Source organism: Phacochoerus africanus, chromosome 4 (genome assembly GCF_016906955.1).
Source record: "Phacochoerus africanus isolate WHEZ1 chromosome 4, ROS_Pafr_v1, whole genome shotgun sequence".
Taxonomy (NCBI): domain Eukaryota; kingdom Metazoa; phylum Chordata; class Mammalia; order Artiodactyla; family Suidae; genus Phacochoerus; species Phacochoerus africanus.
In genome coordinates this window covers 141277875-141297548 of record NC_062547.1, presented here as the reverse complement: position 1 = coordinate 141297548, position 19674 = coordinate 141277875, and the positions used below count along the sequence as shown (strand labels likewise).

Genomic DNA, 19674 nt, shown 5'->3' with positions numbered 1-19674 from the left:
TGTTTCAGGACCTTGGGCTACACCATTTCTAGAGAAACCCAAAACCTACAGGTGCCTTACTTCGTGGATAAAAACTTTGACAAGGCCTACAGAGGAGCCTCTCTGCGTGACCTGGAGAAGACGATAGAGAAGGATTACATTGATTACATCCAGACGAGTTGCTGGAAGGAGAAACAGCAAAGTAAGATGCCCTAAAAGGGGCTTCAGCTGGTGGCCACGCTTCCAGCCTGAGGCCTCCCCGGCTTCCGGATCCCTCCTCTCTCCTTGTGTGCGTTGCTCTTGTTGATGTGAACAGGGACAGGGCGGAGGTTAAACCCACAAAGGGAGGTTTCCTAATGGGACGCATGTGGCCCCGGCTTGGCGATCTTAGGAATTTGGGCAGTACTAGTTGCCAGCCTGTCTCTGAGTCTCCCTTCTCTCTGCCAACTGCCTTCCTTTGCTTCTTTAAGCTCCCCCTCACGGCCTTGATTTGCATGGTTTCTTTTGGTTGCTGCCCTCCTCTTCACTCTCCCACTTCCCTAACCTCACCAGTCACTGGCCTCTTTGTGCATCACAAGCTTCCTCTTGAGGTGGCCAGCTGATTTGGTCCAGTTTCCTAATTCCATATTTCTCCGAAGGAAGTCTGATTCATGCAGCCTACCCTGCGTTTTGTAGGTTGCTGGGACTGGGTTAGGTGCCCCTTCTCTTCCCCTCCAATCAGCTGTGGCCACCAGACCAGAAGTGACCATCCGTGGAGCAGAGCAATTCTTCCACGCTGTTTCCCTCTCTGGAGACAGTGGGGTGGCAGTGTTGCCACTTGGCTTACACATCCAGAGAGTGTTGGCGAGGTGTGCTGAGCAAGGGCCACCCCGCCTCCTAGCCCACAGGCTCCCTTCTCATGCCACCTGAATTACACACACACACACACACACACACCCGTTAGTAATTGTATCTTATAAAACTTGGCTTTGGTTAATTTATAAAAAGCAAGACTCCTTTTTAAAAACCTTATCAGCGGGTATTATGAAACATCTAACGGTGTCTGATAAAATTAGATCCCTGGTCATGGTGCTGCTAAGCCCTCGCCACCCATCTCGCATCCCAACCCCACCCCGAGTTAATCTCTCCTTCCTCTTTGTTTTTAAAGCGCCCTGCTCATCCTTCTCTCTCAGTGCCACCCTCAGTGTTCGTGTTCTCTGGGTACATGGCAGTCTCCCTGCTAACTCTGGGCTCTCTGAGGACAGGAGCCACGTCTTACTAATTTTGTGTCCCAGGCCCTTGGCACGGTCCTTGCTTGAGAGCACATGCTCAACAAATGTCTTCTGAAGAGAGGATTCCCAGGACTGGAAAAGACTGAAAATGCCCAGAGTTAGGAGCCACCGAGCAGGGCTAGTGTCCAATCCTGGCCCCAAAGGACCTGGTCTCTGCCCTCTACTTCGTAGGGCAGAGCCCACCTGACCTCTCAGGTGCATTGGGAGCTTAGTGGGCAATGACGCAGGTGTAAGGGGGGATTCAGCTGGAGGAGGAAGTTGCTTTTTTAGTTAAAAAAACAAAACAAAACCGAGTGGTTGGGAAATACCCCCACCCCATTGCTAAGTTAGGTTTTGCATGTTTCAAAAATGGGGATAGAATTTTGGAGCAAGATGGAAGCCTTAGACTTACAGGCATTATAAACGTGGATCCAAATCCGGTGAAGGCCACAGTGTATGTCTAAAAGTCTCCATTGTTTTAAGCCGCGAGAAGGTTTTAATTTATAGCTTCATGCAAGAAATTGATGAAAAGATCTATTTCACATTCTTCAAACACACATGCATGCACACGCACACACACACACACAGACCAGCTGGAGCTATACAAAGAGCTCATGGTACGAATTATACCTAAGGTGGCTTCCAGGAGATTATCCCATCCTCCTGAGGCCTCCTCTCAGGGCTTGGGTGCCCTCCAGATACGAACATCCAGTGGGTGAGCACGTTGCATGTACCCACAAGTTCAGCCCAGGGGTTATCAGCACACACCCCTTAAAAATCTATTTCAGGCATTTAAGGATGGTGGCTGTTGAAGCCTCCACACAACCCAAGTGCCATTTGAGAACCAGCAGCATCTGCCCTCCGGATCCAGCAGCAAGTGCAGCCAACAAGGTTAAATTTAGCACATGGAGGTTGTAAAAATAAACCCACTTGAGAACAAAGTTCACTCTTGGCAAAATACCGAATGGAAACTGTTTTTAGCAAAGTTAGCCATTGTCTTTTAAAATCTTCTGTTAATTTCTTTCTCTGCTCTTCCTTAGACTGCTTCACCGGTGTGAACTGTGTGACTGAGCCCTTGCTATGAACCCTAATTGCCCTGTTTACGCCTTCACAGCTGCCCCTAGATAATAAACCCAGTGTCGGGAAGCGGCTGTGCCACTGGACTGGGAGGGACCCAAGTAACAAGTAGGAAGCCTCCCGACCTGGCTGGGCTGAGCTGAGATCCCAGCCCTGCCCGGCAGCGGAGAACTTCTTTCTGTGCCCCAGAGCAGGGTAGCAGAGTGGGTAGAAGCTCAGGCTTTGAAATGCAGATAAAATGAACTTCCTCCCAGGGAGACCCTGTGGATTGTGGAGGATGGTAGGAGGGCAATACTTAGCATGCTGTCTGCCATGTAGTAAGTGCCTGGATCCTAACGAGTCCAGACCTTGCTTGGCCTTGCCGACTGCATGCAGCCCTGTCTCGTGGGGCTGGATCGTGAGGTGAGGGTGGTTGGGACCCGTCGAGGTCTCCAGCGGTCAGGGCTCCGACCTGGGCTCGTGTGCAGAGTGTCTTTGGAGAGGCTCTGGAGTCTGCTTCTCTTGGCCGTTTGCCTGCATCGGTTTACCCTGAAGGCTCAGTGCTGCATCCGTCTCTCACACTGGCCCTCAGGGCAAGGGAAACATTTCACAGGAGTTCCCTGGAGGCCCAGTGGATTGAGGATCCAGCATTGTCCAGCTGAGGCTCTGGTTACAGCTGTAACACAGATTCAGTCCCTGACCCAGGAACTTCTGCATATCATGGGCATGGCCAAAAAAAGAGAGAGAGAGAAACATTTTGCGGAGAAGAAACGATGTTCTCTTGATCCTGCCTCTGCCAAGAGTTTCATTTTTCCTTAGAAGTTACTGAATATTAACAGAATTTGTCAAAAGTAACATATTCATTGCATTGACCTTCTGTTCATTGACGTGCAAAGGGCGGGGGGGGGGACGTGGTTCCTTGAAACACTGCCTTTGTTCACGGTCATTGCTTTGGACCAGCCGGGGGTCTCAGTCTCTGGAGCATAGAAACCTGGTTTCTGTGAACTTTGTGGAAAGCAAAAAGGGACGTGATGTATCGTGATATATATACATATATATTTTTTGGGGGGGGTCTTTTTAGGGCCTTACCCACGGCATATGGAGGTTCCAGGCTAGGGGTTGATTCAGAGCTACAGCTGCTGGTCTACACGGCAGCTCACAGCAACGCCAGATCCTTAACCCACTGAGCAAGGCCAGGCACCGAACCTGCGTCCTCATGGATACTAGTTAGATTCATTTCTGTTGAGCCACGACAGGAACTCCAGCCATGTGATGTTTTGAGAAACACATTCCTATGTATGCAGTTCTATTTCATCAGCTTATTACAATGGTTGGCGGTGTAGAGAATAGTAAGAATCATTAGCCCTTAATGTTTTTTGGAGTAAGATTTCAGGCAGTGAGACCCTTGGATAAGGTCAGTAAACAAGAAACTGAAGGAATTCATTTCAAGGAAAAATAGCACCACAGAATCAGCTTTATCAGTGGTGTAGCTGTGACTCCAGAGCACCAAAGGTATAGGCTGGTTTCCCAGAGCCCTCCTGAATAGGTCTCCATGTGCCAGAGAAGCCAGAGAAATGGAGGCAGTGCCGAGCTCTGGGCAGAACGGAGGAGCCACGGGCTTTCGTTTGAGTGGACGCATGATCCTCCATGAAGCCGCATCATCTGCGAGGATGCCTGTGCCAAGGCAAGCTCTGGTTGGCACACACGGCAGGCCCCGTGCCATAGGGCGAGGGCACATTGTTCTGGAGCCTAGGAGACCCACTGCCTGCCAAACAACTGCCCAACCAGGGCCCAGGCTCTGAGCCCCCATTGTAGAGGGTGGGCGTTCATGCCTACCCACCACTCACCCCTACACTTCATCTGCACTTTGGGCCTTACTTGATGTAAACAGAATCATTGTGAGAAGAAAGGCCAGTTTTGTGTTGGTAGAGACGTATTCAGAAACTGATGCCGTTGTTCCCCCAGCTACGTAGTAAGTCCTGTTTCCAGGCAGTTTGCTGATTAATCGGACAGGTGCCTCTCGTTCTCCCAAGAAAAAACTCTGCCAGCAAGATGATTAAGAATGGATAGACCTATTTCAGAATGATTAAAATGGCATTTTCGCAAACATGGTCCTTTAAACATGGAGTAGCTGCCTGCTCTTGGAGGCTCCAAGAAGCCACACAGCCCCTGCAAGCACGCCATCCTGTGACTGCGCAGCACGTCTCTGGAGGTGCTGGCCAGGCATTCCTGCCTAGGGATGCCTCTGAAACTACACAAAAGAATAAAAAGTAGAGGCAGCCAAACCTCTGCTGAATCCGAGAGGACAGCAGAGATTATATTCTGGTTAAAAATAGCGTGACCTTCTCCCCCATGAAGAGAAAATGAAATACATTTTGCCAAGGAGACAGAGGCCACTGGATCCAGATGATTTCGCTTTTAAAAGAGCCCAGCTGCCTTTGGCCTTTGCATTCGGGGCCCCACATGCAGTGAGGGGGTAAGAAAGCCTCCAGCACCCTGGCTCCTGGGGAAGGCAGGCGTGCCCAGCCGCCCCGGGGCCGTGTCAGTCAGCATGTGAGAGCTGCGATCCCGCCAGCCACGTGGGGGGGAAGGTTGGAGCAGCTGTCTTTGTTTCAGATGACAGGAGCGGGCGATGGGCCTCCCTTCTCCCCCGACTGCCATCCGAATACCATTGGTGGAAAGGCCCCGAAACACAATCTCCTCTTACTGCACGCGTGCAGGTTTCCTAAGTCTGGTGCCAAATGTTCTATTGATAAGAACGAAGTCCGGCGCGTTTGTCACACAGCTCAGACACCGTCGGACTCCAGGACCACAGGTGTCACTTAATCCTCAGCACCTGGTGGCCGCCCACGCGTGTTTCTTGAGTCAATGAGCGTTTCTTAAATTTAACCGAAAGAAAGAGCATTAACGTAAAAGGAGCTTTGCTTCCAAAGTACCAAAAGGAAACAAAGGCGCTCGGCCCTCCTGATGAATTGGTTACCTCTTTTATCTTTCAGAGTCGGAGTTGACCAATTTGGCAGGATTATACAGAGATGAACGATTGAAGCAGAAAGCAGAGTCGCTGAAACTTGAAAACTGTGAAAAACTCTCCAAACTTCTTGGCCTACGCAGAGGGGGCTGAGAGGAGGATGGTCCCACGCAGGCTCGGGGTTTGCCCCTTGGTGCCCTTTATGTTCCTAATTCCATTTTATAAAACACAGCTAGGAAATGATGAACCTTTTCCACTTGGCTAACTTTGTTTGGTGGGCAGAGTTGGAGGCGCTTCAGCACGGAGCCAGACTTGGCATCACAGAATCCTTCCTGGGGGTTGGCTCAGGGGCCAGGAACAGGTCATCGAGATGGAAGGAGCGGCAGAATGTTAGACTGAGCCCCCGCTCCGCCCCTGCCCTGCCTCTGGGAATGTCGGTCAGCCAGAGCGGACTGACTTTCTTCCTCCTCCACCGAAGTCTCCGTACGCAGCCGTCCCCAGGCTCAGCCAGAGCAGCTTCCTGTTGGTTGGTTACCGTGTGCGCCGGAATCGCACCTCTCCCTTCATTACAGTCGGTCGTCTCCCCGCTGTATTCAGCTGTTGGAACGCGCTCCCAGCTCCCCTGTCCCTTTCCTGTGGGGAAGGTGGAGAAATGTCAACTGTTGTGGCCCTGAGTTTCCTGTTTGCCCGATCGCTGTTCGGCGTCCCTGGCATTCGCAGGCTGCCTGGCTTGGGATGCCTTGCTTCCTTGGCCCGCCCTCTGATAGAGGGCCCAGACGTTAAGAGCTTTAGTGGTACAGCTCCCTGGACACGGGGAAGTGGGAGCCAGAGGTGAAGGTCGAATGCCAGACCGAGTCTCAGCTGCTCAGCGCGGGTCCCCTAGTCCCTCGTAGAACCCAGAGAATGTTCTTTCTGTCATGTTCCTTTGCAGCGTCACACTTGAGCTGTGTCCCTGCACCCCACAGAGGTACAGTGGCCAGACCGAAGGGGAGGCATTGCCAGCCAGCTGGGCTGTTTGCTCAAGCCTAGAGGCAGAGAGGAAAGCCCCTCTGTCCGTGGCTGTCGGGGTCTGACGTTGGCCCCAGGAGTCACTCTGTTCACCCCAGTGCCCTGTAGTTTATGACAACATTTATCGAGTGTCTGGCATGGAACAGAGGCCCAGAGAGGGTGCACGGTTGACCCGGGTCCCTCGGCTGTTGTGGCAGAGCTGGATGGTGGGCCGATGACCGAGTAGCAGGTGGGTGATCATCTCCATTTCTCAGAGGATCCCCCCCCCCTCCCACCTCTCAGCCTGGGACCCTGTATCCTTTCTGTGACAGTCCTGCATCCACTCGGGACACCTCTCTGCACCAATTCTGTATACAAAACAATAGCAGGTGGCTCTTCCCACCGGTGACAAGGCAGAGGTAAGTTGCTGCCCAGGCTGTGTGGTTCTGGGCCTTGCTGTGGGGAAGAGCTAGCAGGATTATCATCTGGGCCCAGATTCTGTCGTGAATCTGAACCTGGAAGCATCAAAGGTGACTCTTGTCTACACTTCATGTTTCCTTCAGGATGGCATAAAGTTCCTGTTAGAAGGAAACTAAAACTCGTTTCCAAAGTAGAATTTCTCCTTTGAGCTGCACAGCTGTGATTTGGGCCAACACGTCCAGCATGGTTCCCGTGTGGGTGTTGCACCCCAGGGGTGTCCCCCAGGGTCAGGAGTTGAGTCCAGAGGTGAAGAGGGGGGCTCTGGTGGCTGGTGGGGACATCTGCTCAGCTTTGGGAGGGAGAACAGTTGCCAAGATAGCCAAGTTTTGTCACCCAACTAGGTCTGTCCTCCTGGGTTTGGGGGTCTTCCTTGATCCCCTCTGAGTGGCTGAGGGGATTTATGCAGTAGAATGTGTCTGAGCCAAACAGGCTTTGGAAAAATTGTTTTCCCACACACATAAAATCAAAGCTCTCCTCTCCTCACCCCAGCTGCTGGAAAATGGGCCATAATTAAACTGACCTGACAGATTAACCCCCTGTGCTCGATGCCCATGAATAGTGTGGTCCCACAGTTGATGGGTTTCATGGCAGAGATGAGTTATCTGCGATGATATTATATTAAATAGAGTCAAGACTAACTCACTTCATTAAATGGCAGGTCTGTTGTCTGCTTTCATAGCACTGACAGTGCTGTTTTATTTATTACCTAATAGACGGCAACACTCACATCTGGTTTTCCTCGAGGGAATGGTATTTGCTTTGGGGTGAAGGATAGTTTAATCGATCGGGTACTGTCCGGAATATTGTTAAACTCTAATTTCCTGGGTTGCATCTTAGATGGGTCGTCTGCATGGCGGTAAAATAAGCGTTTTCCTCTTGCCTACGTCATTCGGAAGGTGGTTTTTTTTATCATACATCAACTCTTTAGGTATGGCTTTTTCTTGCTGTCAGAACTTGGCATGCAGCTCTAGACTTTCTGTGAACACGGATGCAGACTGGAGACTCGCGGGGGCAGTGGGGCTAAGAAACCGGGCTTGAGGCTCGAGCGCGAACTGAAGCTGTCCTTCATGAGAGTGGAAGTGCCGTCTGCCCTGCATGGCAGCAGTGAGGAGGGGAGGGTGAAGAGCCTTCTCTCCACCCAAGGACACTGCAGTTCGGAGGAACCTGTGTCCCCAGCTTAGCAACCCTGGGGTTCATCTGCTCAAACCAGATGACTTCTGAGCTTCCTCCATCTGCGCCCATCCTCAGGGCCTAGGCGATGTGACCCATGAGAAAATGCCATTGTTCCTCTTTCAGTTGGGAACTCTTAGAAATGACGCTGAATGCCAGACGCCACTGCAACGTGGAATCCCAGCAGCCCAGCCAAGCTGCGCGTTACTCTCCTTTACGTCCTCACACTCAGGACTGGCTTTGTGAGGAAGCGCCCTTGGGATTCCAGAGCTTTCTGTTACAAATGGTCACACTTGCGAGTTCATTGTCTGCATGCACTGTTCCTCACAGGAGCTAGCTCTTAATTCGTATTTATTTTGGGTTCATTTAAAGTGTCAGCTTAGTGTCCTAATATATTTACTTTTGGAAAGGACCAACTTGCCATACATCTTATTTTTGAGCCTGCATTGTTGATACCTCGTGCAGTGACCACCAAGTAACTATATACCCGCGTGTTCGATACTGATTACATCATTTGCATCACGTTCAGTATTTGAAATTAAAGATGTGAGTGTTCTCTGACCAGACGGGTTTGACACAGATAGAACCAGCTCCCAGTGGTGTAAGAATCCTGAAAAATCTGGTCACCTGCTCCACTGCATCTGGATTGAGTGTATTTTAACAGAGGAAGAAATTAAACAATTTTCTATTAAGAGAATGGCTTTATATTTTTCCTGTGTTCTTTCCCCTTCGCCCATGGCCCTCGGGTTCTACATATTACTCACTCCTCGGAGCCACTTAAGGCTAGACAGGCTGTTGATCTCTGCTCCAGGGCTCCCTCATGCCCCAGTAGAATTATTGATGTTCAGAACAAGAGAAAGCATTGATGGCATCACCCGTTCTCTGCTTATTTCCCAACAGAGAGCGGCAGCTGCAGCTTCCTACAACCAGTGTACACATCACATCCACTTGGCATATGAACATCAGTGGTTATCCCAGGTCCTTGCGAGTTTTGCCCCTCATGGTCCTCAGTGAAGGTAGCCTTGGTTTGGAAGTATAAGACATAGTTCAGTTGGGCTCGCAGAGCCCAGCCGGTCACAATCATTCTTGTGAAGAAAGAGGGAGATAAGATTCAGCAAAGATGGAGAGTTAAGTGTGTACCAGATGGGCCGCGTTTTGGAGACGGGGGTCGGGAAACAAGTGAAACCCAGCACCCAGGTTCTTGGAGCTCACATCTCATGGGGAAGCCAGTTAGACAGTGCTCCCCAGTGGGATGATTCTCAAAGAGGAGACCAAAGGAAACTTGGGAATCCATAACAAAGGGGTTTAGTCTAGGATGAAGAATCAGTGAAAGCAGTTCTGAGGAGGAGAGACTGGAAATATAATTATCTTCATACCGAGTGTGGTGAGTTTTTTTTTTTTGAAGGAGATAGGAGAACATTGTTGGAATGCTCCCATTTCCACGAATCGCACCACCATCCATCCAAGTATGAAGTCAGAAACCAGGGAGACTTTGTGTGGTAGACTTAATTTAGTGTCTCCCAATGGACCACACCTAACATTCATGACCTTGTGTAGTCCCCTCTCTGATGTGGGCTGGCCTTGATTCTTCACTGATAGAATGTGGCAAAACCCAGCAGCTTCCATTTCTGCACTTTGAGGAAGCCACTGCCATATAAGTCCCACCACCCTGAGACCACTAAGCTAACCACACAGAGAAGCCATGCAAAGGAGAACCAGACAACTGAGCTGGCAGCAAGAATTGAACCCAGGCACATGATCCATGCCAAGCAGGTTATGCCACCCCCACTGATGATCATAGCAGAAATGAGCTGCCTGCCAAGCTAGTTCAAACTGCAGAGTCATGAGCAAATAATACAGTGGCTGTTTTAAGCTATGGCATGTGGTAATCTGCAGCAGGGGACAACTTGGCTCTCCTTTTCCTATATCCCCTCCATCATTAAGTCCTATCAGTTTTACTTCCAGAACATCCTAAATCCATCCACTCTTCATCTCTGACCCGAACAATCAAATTACCATCCACTCTCTCTGACAGAAGCCCCTGCAGTAGCTGCACCAGCATAAGTCTCCATGCATCTGTTTGGGCCCTCTCGGATCTGTACACCTCTCTGCAACCAGGGAGATCTTTTCAAACCATAAGTTACAGCATGTCACCCTCTTGCTTAAAATATTTCCGTACCTATCTTGCCTCCAGAATAAAAGTCAGCCAAGTCTTCATCTTGACCGAATGCTTGACCAAGCTCAACCGAGTTTCTGGCCTCTACCCTTGCTTGTCCTATTCATCTTTTTCTTTTCTGCTGTACTAGCCTTTTAGTTACTACACGCTGGCAACCCTTGTGCCCAAGGTGCTTTTGTGTATACTGTTCCCTCTTTCTGGGGCCCCTTCCCACTCACCTGGCCCTGCCCCCCTTGCTAAGTGCCTCCCAGTCACCTTAATAGGTCTCAGCTCAAATGTCTCTTCCTCACAGCCTTCTCTGACACCCCAGATTGGGCTCTTTTAAATTTCTCTCATTGCTCTCTTTCTTGCACCTGTCATAGCTATAATGTTATTTACTTGAATAATGACTTAAATTGGGATTTATGTGGATGTTTAGTTGATGATTATCTGTCTCCCCAAGTTCTAGTCTGATTTTATCTGAACTGAACCTTGAAGGAAATGACTTGTCACCTGTCAGGACTTCTCTGGACCTATAGCTCAAATTCTTTGAAACTACTCCCATCAAAAGGTAGGATGGAGAGGAATTCCCATCATAGCTCAGTGGAAACAAATCCAACTAGGAAACATGAGGTTACGGGTTCGATCCCGGGCCTCACTCAGCGGGTCAAGGATCCGGAGTTGCCGTGAGCTGTGGTGTAGGTCGCAGACACAACTCGGATCCCACGTTGCTGTGACTCTGGCGTAGGCCGGTAGCTACAGCTCCGATTTGACCCCTAGCCTGGGAATCTCCATATGCAGCAGGTGTGGCCCTAAAAAGACAAAAAAAAAAAAAAAAAGGTAGGATGGGGAGTTCCCATTGTAGCTCAGCAGTATCGAACCCAGCTAGTTTTCTTGAGGACACAGGTTCAATCCCTGGCCTCACTCAGTGGGTTAAGGATCCGGCATTGCCTGTGAGCTATGGTGTAGGTTGCAGATAAGGCTTGGATCTGGCTGTGGTTTAGACTGGTGGCTGTAGCTCCTAATCGACCCCTAGCCTGGGAACCTCCATATGCCACATATGCAGCCTTAGGGAGAAAAAAAAGTTGGAACATGTCCCCTCTGCTCTGTGGTTCCTTGACCAATAGAGTTGTGCAGAAGCGACATGATGGCGGTTTTTAGGCCCAGGCCTTAAGGAACACAATTTCCATTTCATCACTTTGGATGCCTTTTTTTTTTTAATTTATTTATTTATTTATTTATTGTCTCTCTCTCTCTCTCTCTCTCTTTTTTTTTTTTTTTTTTTAGGGCCGCAGCCACAGCACATGGAGGTTCCCAGCCTAGGGGTCTAATCGGAGCTATAGCTGCCAGCCTACGCCACGGCCATAGCAATGTAGGATCTGAGCCGCATCTGCAACCTACACCACAGCTCCCAGCAACGCCGGATCCTTAGCCCACTGAGCAAGACCCAGGATCGAACCTGCAACCTCATGGTTCCTAGTAGGATTTGTTTCCGCTGCGCCACGAAATGGAATTCCTGCATGCTTTCTTTTAAACTCGGTTGTCATACTCTGTGCAAGCCCAAGCAGCCCATGAAGAGGAACCCAGAACCTCAGTTTTGGGTTAAGCATCCAACTGCAGCGGCTCAGATCACTGCGGAGGCATCCTGGGCAGTGGGTTAAAGGATCCAGAGGTGCTGCAGCTGCAGCATAGGTCACAGCTGCAGCTGGGAATTCAGTCCTGGCCAGGGAACTTCCATATGCTGCTGATGTACCCATAAGAAAACAAACAAAAACTTGGACTGTGAAGTCAAACTGCCCATCAAAACCCTGTTCCAAGGCTCACTAGCTTGGGTGACCTTGGCTTGTTGAGTTATTCATTCTCATAGAAGCTGCATTTTCTCATCTGTAAAATGGAGACATTAGAAACTACTTTACAAGGTTATTATGAAAATCGCATGAAATACTAGTAATAAGGCATAATGGGAGTTCCCCTCGTGGCTCAGTGGTAACAAACCAGGCTAGTATCCATGAGGACATGGGTTTGATCCCTGGCCTCACTCCGTGGGTTAAGGATCTGGCGTTGCCATGAGCTGTGGTGTAGGTCACAGACGTGGTTCAGATCTGGTGTTGCTGTAGCTGTGGTGTAGGCTGGCAGTGGTAGCTCCAATTCGACCCCTATCCTGGGAACCTCCATATGCCACAGGTGTGGCCCTAAAAAGCCAAAAAGAAAAGAAAAGAAAAAGAAAAAGGGCATAATGATGTCACGAAGAGTCAATACTTAATAAATATTAGCTCTGGTTTACCCCAAGCATAATCTTATTTGTCTTTCAAAAAAAGCCCTCAGTAGGCATTGACGGAGATGTGTGATCATCTTATCCTTCCCTGCTTCCATTTGACAAGTCTCCTGCTCGCCCACTTCAGTTCTCATCTCTTCAGGCTCTCCAGGGCCCTCCCCAGTGCCTTGACATGGCCACACATGGCCCCAGTGTGGCTGCCCGGAGCCTAGTACTGGAGTATGAGGAATCTTTTTTTTTTTTCTTTTTAAAATGTATTTATGTCTGTCTGTCTGTATGTATATATGTATTATTTTCGGCCTTGCCAGCAGCACGCAGAAGTCCCCAGGGCCAGGGATGGAACCATGCCACAACAGTGGGTTCTTAACCTGCAGAGCCACCAGGGAACTCCAAGGAGCCTTATTCTAGGTAAAGCCACTCTCCTTTTCCATTCTTGAGCTCCACTTCTTTGCCTAGACTCAGGTCCACTAAGTGCTAAGTGTATTCCCAGGAGGAAGAGGGATCACAGGAGGCCGGAGGCTCCTACAATAAGGGGAATTAGCGATTAGAGTGGGATGATGAGACGTATGAAGCTAAGGATGCAGTGGTTGCCTTAGCTGACTCTTGCTTTGCGGACTTGCAGTTTAATGGGCCCAGGGGAAAGGCCAAGGGGCTGGTATCTAAGGGTTGCCTGCTCCTCAGCCCTTACAGTAAGTATAGGTCGGGCCTGCCTGCTCCTCAGGCCTGTGTGAGAAACACCGTATAATACATGTTCAAATACTCTATAAACTTCGATTACGAATGGTGTTAGTTCTCTGCCCCATGTGCCGCCTCTAAGTGAACGGCTCCTTTAAGAGGCGAGCCCTACCGCTGTTAACAAAGGAAGTCCCCGCCCCCGGTTGCCAAGGTGCTCTGTGGCGTCGCATTCTCATTGGTGGGCGACGGACGTGAGGCTGCCCGCGGCAGCCATTTCCAACGAGCTGGCGGGGGCTAAAGATGGCGACGCCCCTCGGGTGGTCGCAGGGGGGGTCAGGATCGGTGTGTCTCGCCTTCGATCAACTGCGGGACGTGATTGAGTCTCAGGAGGAACTGATCCACCAGCTGAGAAACGTGGTACGCAGCCAGGAGAGCTGGGGGAGGGGCCAGACTGGACGCCTAAATGGTGGGGACGGGGCCAGACCCTGTTCTGATGCCAGGGGCGTGCCTAGAGCACCTTGCCAGTGGCGTCATCAGAAGGAGGCGGGGCCCAGTTGTGTTCTGGCTGGTAGGGGTGGAGCCAGAAAGGGGTAGTGTCTCATGAATATTTACCAGGGAATTTTAGACCTAACCAAGTTCTAGGGAGTTCCCCTCATGACCCAGTGGTTAACAACCCGACTAGTATCCATGAGGACGCGGTTAGATCCCTGGCCTCGCTCAGTGGGTTTCGGATCTGGCTTGCCGTGAGCTGTTGTGTAGATCGCAGAGGGCTGGATCCCGTGTTGCTGTGGTTGTGTTGTAGGCTGACAGCTGCAGCTCTCATTCGACCCCTAGGCTGGGAACTTACGTATGCGCATAAAAAGCCCCCCCCCCGCCCCAAAAAAGTTCTCTATTCTCATTGCCTGGTTGTACAGGGCCTGGTAGATATGCCTGTCTATTCGCTGAGCTTCGGTTTCTCCATTTCTTTCTTTTTTTTAATTTTAAAATTTTTTCTTAGGGCCACTCCTGCAGCATATGAAGGTTCCCAGGCTAGGGGTCGAATCGGAGCTACAGCTGCCGGCCTACGCCACAGCCACAGCAACACCAGATCTGAGCTGTGTCTGCAACCTACACCACAGCTCACAGCAGCGCCAGATCCTTAACCCACTGATCAAGGCCAGGGATCAAAACCGTGTCCTCATGGATCCTAGTTGGGTTCCTTAACCACTGAGTCACGAGGGGAGCTCCCAGTTTCCCCATTTCTAATTGGAGGGGACTTCGATGACTTCTCAAGGCCCTTATGTGCAAAGAACCTATACATCCTTCCTATTAGGGAATCCCCTCCCTGCGCTGAGTGCAGTAAGCACAGAACTGGCTCTTCACATGTTGACTTACAGGCTTCCAACCCCACTATGTACCTTTGCTTTTGCCTTATCAATCAAACCCCAGTTCTTGGGTGCAAAGCTTTGGAGCCACAGATTGCCTGGACAGGCATGGTAAAGTCCTGGCCAGCTAAAGTCCATGGTTTTTCTATTTTTGGTTTTTCTCGTGATAAGAAGGCAGAGACAGAATAAAACTGACTTCACACCTGTTTCTTGCTCTGACAGTTGTATGCAGTTCTGGGCACTGAATTAGCTGGGTACTTGGGTACCCAGGTCTTTTGGTTGGCAGCTGGCCTTTGCATATGTGTCCCCACTCTCTGGAACACTTTTCTCTTCCCTCCTTTTCTTCTGGCCCACCCATATTTAGCAGTCAGATACCAGGTGGACATCTCTTTCCCTCGAAACACTTCTGACCCTTCCCCAGGCCGGGTCCGGGCCCTCCTGTGGCTACCATGGCCCTCTGTACTTCATCATGGCCCACACCGCACTGGAAGGGCTGGCCATGGGCTGCCTTCTCCATGAGACCGGTTGCTCCTCAACCCAGAGCTGAGCATCCATGAATCTTGTGGAACGGAACTCTCCCTTCTGTGGGCCCCAGTGTCATCCTAGGTGTCCTGGGCTTCACTCCATTCTTTCTCCTTGGTCCTGGTCCCTAGAGAACACCCCTGTCACCCCAGCCCCAGGCCTCCCCTGAGCCAGGCTCTGTTGCAGATGGTTCTCCAGGACGAAAATTTTGTCAGTAAAGAAGAGTTCCAGGCAGTGGAAAAAAAGCTGGTGGTAAGTGATGGCCCCTGTCAGCTTCTGATCTTCCCCCGTTTCCCAGGATCCCTGTGGTTGGGCAGAATCCTTGAGTATTGCCTCTGAGAGCCTCGAGCCCTGACAGTAAGAACTCAGTCTTTCTGTCCCCTGGCTTCTCTGTGCTGCCCTGAGAGAGAGGGCTGATTAAGGGAGCCCAGGAGACCCAGCATGGCTTGGGGTAATGAGGTTACCACTGCTGCCCCTGCAGGAAGAGAAAGCTGCCCATGCCAAGACCAAGGTCCTCCTGGCCAAGGAAGAGGAGAAGCTGCAGTTTGCCCTCGGAGAGGTAGAGGTGCTGTCCAAACAGCTGGAGAAAGAGAAGCTGGCCTTTGAAAAGGCGTGAGTGGGCCTCGGTAGTGGGGGATGGCGTGGGGGGGGGGTGTCCCACCTGCCCATCGGCCTTCCCACCCTTTCTTATCTTCTCCACGCAGGCTCTCCAGTGTCAAGAGCAGAGCCCTGCAGGAGTCCAGCAAGAAGGACCAGCTCATCACCAAGTGCAATGGTAGGCGGGAGGCCCGCGCTCCCTCCCACGCTTACATACATGGGCTCCTCCCTACCAGCCCGGTGCCTGTGTCCAGGGCAGGGTTCCACCCCAACTTCTGTCCCCGGCTGAGGATACAGGCAAGCCCAGCCGGGCCACACCTCCGCAAAGGCCTTCAGGGACCAGGCAGGCCACGGAAATGAGGGAAGCGGTGGGTGTACGATATTCCTCGTGGCCATAAAGGAACGGGCTCGCTCCCATTTTTCTTGAAACATGCGACCTTCTTAGTCCACCTTTTTGTTTTCCCCCTTTTGGTGACTATTAGAAATAGTGCGAGTTCCCGTTGTGGCTCAGTGGGTTAAGAACCCGACTAGTATCCATGAGGATGTGGGTTTGATCCCTGGCCATCTCAGCAAGTTAAGGATCCATTGCAAGCTGCAATGTAGGTCTTGGGCGCAGTTCGGATCTGGCCTTGCTGTGGCTGTGGTGTAGACCCACAGCTGTAGCTTTGATTCAACCCCTAGCCTGGGAACCTCCATTTGCCACAGGTGTGGCCCTAAAGAAACGAAAAGAAAGAAACAGTGTGCTTTACTGATAACTCTGTTACCAGAGGAACAACAGAACAAGCACAGTCTATTTGGAAGCTGACCCTTAGCCTCAGGGTTGGGGACCCAATAGGGAGGAGTGGCGACTGTGGAATGTGTGGAAAGCCATGTCCCCTCTCAAGGGCCTTCCCCCTCTGGGTGAGGGCGGTAGGGGCCCAGTACTGTCAGATCTCTAAAAAAGAGACTGCAGGAGTTCCCGGCGTAGCTCAGTGGAAATGAATCCGACTAGGAACCATGAGGTTGTGGATTTGATCCCTGGCCTCGCTCAGTGGGTTAAGGATCTGGCATTGCCACGAGCTGTGGTGTAGATCGCAGACGCGGCTCAGATCCCACGTTGCTGTGGCTCTGGCTGGCGGCTACAGCTCTGATTAGACCCCTAGCCTGGGAACCTCCATATCCCGCTGGTGCGGCCCTAAAAGGACAAAAAGACAAAAAAAAAAAAAAAAGAGAGAGAGACTGGAAATCAGATTTTAATGGAAGCCTTTATGACTTCTTAGTGTTGGTAATTGGTTTGGAGATGTTGTAAGTATTGTCTGGGCGAAGGGAAATATGTCTGTGGGACATTAGTTTTCAGCTCTGCTCTCTGCAGATGCCTGTGGACACTTGTTGGCTCAATTGGTCCTGGGAGTTGTGGGGCCCTTCAGTCAGCTCCCCAGTGGCTCAAGACCTTAGGAATCCCTCCCATTTCCCCAGAATGCTCACCGCCCCTTACTTAGTTTAAGAAGTAGCCATGAATTCCCCATGCACCATCTCCTTCACCCACTACATTGTTTGTTTGGAATAGGCCAGAGTTCAAGCCCAAAGGAGGTTCAGGGTCTCTCCTGATGGGCCCCCACTTGGAGCCTCAGGCACCCCCTACCGACCTGGCCCGCTTTTCTCTCCCTGGTGCGTACTCTCACTGGTAAGATGCCAGCAGGCTGCCATCCTGATCTGGCCAATTGGACTGACAAGCCTCACGGTTGTTTGATCGAGGGCTCCTGTTAGAGCCTCCTGGGGCGCAACAGGCAGTCACTGCCTCCACACCCAGGGGTGCTGGTCCCCTGGTCCTCCTCCTTTCCCTGGGCATCGCCCTGCTCTCCTAAAAGGATCTTAGGGTTCTTTCCTAGTGGTACCAAAGGCCCTTCCTCCAGGGCGTTTTCTAGAGATCAGACCCGGCCTCAGGGCTCTGTGTGTATTTGCGAGTCATGGGGAGGAGCTGGGCTACCTACCGCCAAAATGTCCTGAACTCCTCCAGCCGGGCACAAGGCATCACCTGAGCAAGTCTGGGGGCCTCAGCCCCCCGCTGGCCTATCCCCTACCCCCTGCCTCCCTCTGTGTGGTTTCTGTTTACGATGGTCCTCATTCTTTCCAAAAGTCTTTTCTAACCACTCTTTCATTGGGTGCCGTGTATGTTAAATTTACCTCTCACTTACTTTAAAAGATTGAAACACATTTCTGATGCTTTTTGCCCATAAGAACTTCACGAGCAATCGGTTTGGATTAGCTGGATGACCGGGGGCAGGAGCTTCAATAGTCCTGGTCCTGAGACCCAGCGAGCTCTTGTCATTCTCTTCCTTCCCCCTGGGCCTCTCTGCGCGTGGGCCTTAACTTCTTACCAGATCTTCTCTTCTGAAACCTTAAAGGCGTCAGCATGTCTGCATGTTCAGAGTTTATGTTGTAGTTAATCTTTGTCCAGCCTTTAAAGGCGATGGGATTTTCTTCCTTGGAGGATCAGGATTTTCCAGGGCTTCCTGAGGGACGCGGTGTAAACGAAGCAACCCCAGGTCCCTACAGCCTCATTGGACTTGAACCCCAGACACAAAAGTCATCCTCGCATCTAACGAGCACTTAATCTGGGGGTAAGCTTTGCTGCTCCTGCCTCCTGGGTGTCGCCCGCACCAGCCCATGGAACAGGAGCCCTGTCTTCTCCCCCAAAGCCGTAGCACAGGGCTGGGCATCTGGCTGGCCCTCGGTAGGTCTGGCTGGACTGAGATGACTGAACTAGGTGATGTTTCTAGGACCTAAACCCCCAGGGGCGAGCCTGCTCATGCCACAAAAAAATGCATGGTGCATGGACTCTGTGCCAGATGCTGTTTTAAGCCTTAGAGTTAAAGCCACGAATAAAACAAAAACCCATGTCCCTAATAGGGAGAAGACAAATGAGTGAAGCCTATGGTGTGTGAGCTCTAAATGCTGAGAAGGAAAGCAAAGCAGGAAAAAGGGATGTGACGTATTGGGAAGGGCTGTAATTTCAGACCAAGGGAGTGATATCTATAAAGAGCTGCTGGCATTGAGAGCAGGAGCCATTCATCCTCCGGCCTTTGGGCAGGGCTGCTCCTCTCTCTCCAAGGGCCTTTGCAGGCCCTCATGGAGCCACCCACTTCAGAATAGAGGTGGGAAGTCACTAACACATTTGTCAAGATGCTGTGCCCCCCACCCCGTCAAGGACGCCATAATACACTCATTCTTAGTAAGGTATTGGCAGCTACTCCTGGAGAGCCCTTGGGTGGGGGAAGCCACGTGCATCTCAGGAAGGAGCCCATGGGGTGGGAACCCCTCCTCCTCCCTGCCTCTCTCCCCCACAGAAATTGAGTCTCACATTATAAAGCAAGAAGATATACTTAATGGCAAAGAGAATGAGATTAAGGAGTTGCAGCAAGTTATCAGCCAGCAGAAAGAGATCTTCAGGTGAGGGCTCCGGGCCAGGCTGGGGGATGCTGATGGAAGTGGGGAGCCAGACCTCTGGCCCCCACCCTGGGCTGTCCCCAGCCCACGCCCAGCCGGCTCCGTTGCAGGAATCACATGTCTGACTTCCGGATCCAGAAGCAGCAGGAGAACTACATGGCCCAGGTGCTGGACCAGAAGCATAAGAGAGCCTCAGGGACGCGTCAGGCCCGGAGCCACCAGCGTCCCAGGGAAAAATAAAATGGTTGTCGCCTTCCCGTTATCTGGCTGTAATGCCCAACCTCTGCCTTCTCTGCTGCGGGGGTCCCCGTCCTGACCCTTCCTGTCCCTGTGGGTTCCTCCCTCAGGCCTCACAGCGCCCGGGACCCCAGAAGAGAGGCAGGGTAGGAGGCAAAAGGCACTCTCCTTCCTGCCCGCCTGCCTTTTGGGCCACCAACCCACCAGGCCACTCCCGGACCCAAAAGTCTGAGGATGCTCCCCAGGTCTCCAGCCCCGCTACTGCCCGCCCTCCCTCGGTCGCCGTCGGGGGCTGTGGGGGCCCGGGGCTGTGGTCAGGGAGGGATTACTTGGTTGTCTAGTAGGCACTGTCCCTTCTTACTCTCGGTTTGAAATTACTCCTTGTATAAACAGCCCTGTTACCCTAGTGCCCTGGTAAATTTAACTCTCCCAAGTTGAAGAGCTCTGTCTGTGTGTGTTGTGAATGTGTCTGTGAGAAGCCCTGACTGGAGAGGACAAAGACAGTGGGGGGGTCCCTGCTGTGGCTCAGTGGG

General features: G+C 51.4%; 2 protein-coding genes across 4 annotated transcripts in view; both read left to right on the top strand.

Annotated features, from left to right (window-relative positions):
* Positions 1–8587, top strand: part of DNAJC18 (DnaJ heat shock protein family (Hsp40) member C18) — a 39062-nt gene extending 30475 nt beyond the window's left edge. The window contains exons 7-8 of the mRNA XM_047778776.1: positions 9–181; positions 5282–8587. Coding sequence (XP_047634732.1) covers positions 9–181; positions 5282–5406 — 298 coding nt within the window. The 3' untranslated portion in view covers positions 5407–8587. The remainder of the gene's footprint in view (positions 1–8; positions 182–5281) is intronic.
* Positions 8588–13239: 4652 nt separating this feature from the next.
* Positions 13240–19580, top strand: SPATA24 (spermatogenesis associated 24). 3 transcript variants are annotated; one of them, XM_047778773.1, is made up of 6 exons: positions 13242–13412; positions 15068–15133; positions 15363–15493; positions 15586–15656; positions 18805–18907; positions 19015–19580. In XM_047778773.1, exons 1-6 carry the CDS (start codon positions 13296–13298, stop codon positions 19142–19144), a joined length of 618 nt encoding a protein of 205 aa, XP_047634729.1. In that variant the 5' UTR covers positions 13242–13295; the 3' UTR covers positions 19145–19580. The 3 variants fall into 3 exon arrangements, with proteins under 3 accessions (XP_047634731.1, XP_047634730.1, XP_047634729.1); XM_047778775.1 differs by lacking the exon at positions 15068–15133 and having other exon boundaries at positions 13240–13412; XM_047778774.1 differs by lacking the exon at positions 18805–18907 and having other exon boundaries at positions 13241–13412.
* The last annotated feature ends 94 nt before the right edge of the window (positions 19581–19674 follow it).

Coding starts and splice junctions, on each gene's coding strand:
- SPATA24 (XM_047778773.1), top strand. CDS start 13,296: ATGGCGACGCCCCTCGGGTGGTCGCAGGGGGGGTCAGGATCGGTGTGT. Junction 15,494..15,585: donor AAGCTGGCCTTTGAAAAGGC/GTGAGTGGGCCT, acceptor TTCTCCACGCAG/GCTCTCCAGTGTCAAGAGCA. Junction 18,908..19,014: donor CAGCAGAAAGAGATCTTCAG/GTGAGGGCTCCG, acceptor GCTCCGTTGCAG/GAATCACATGTCTGACTTCC.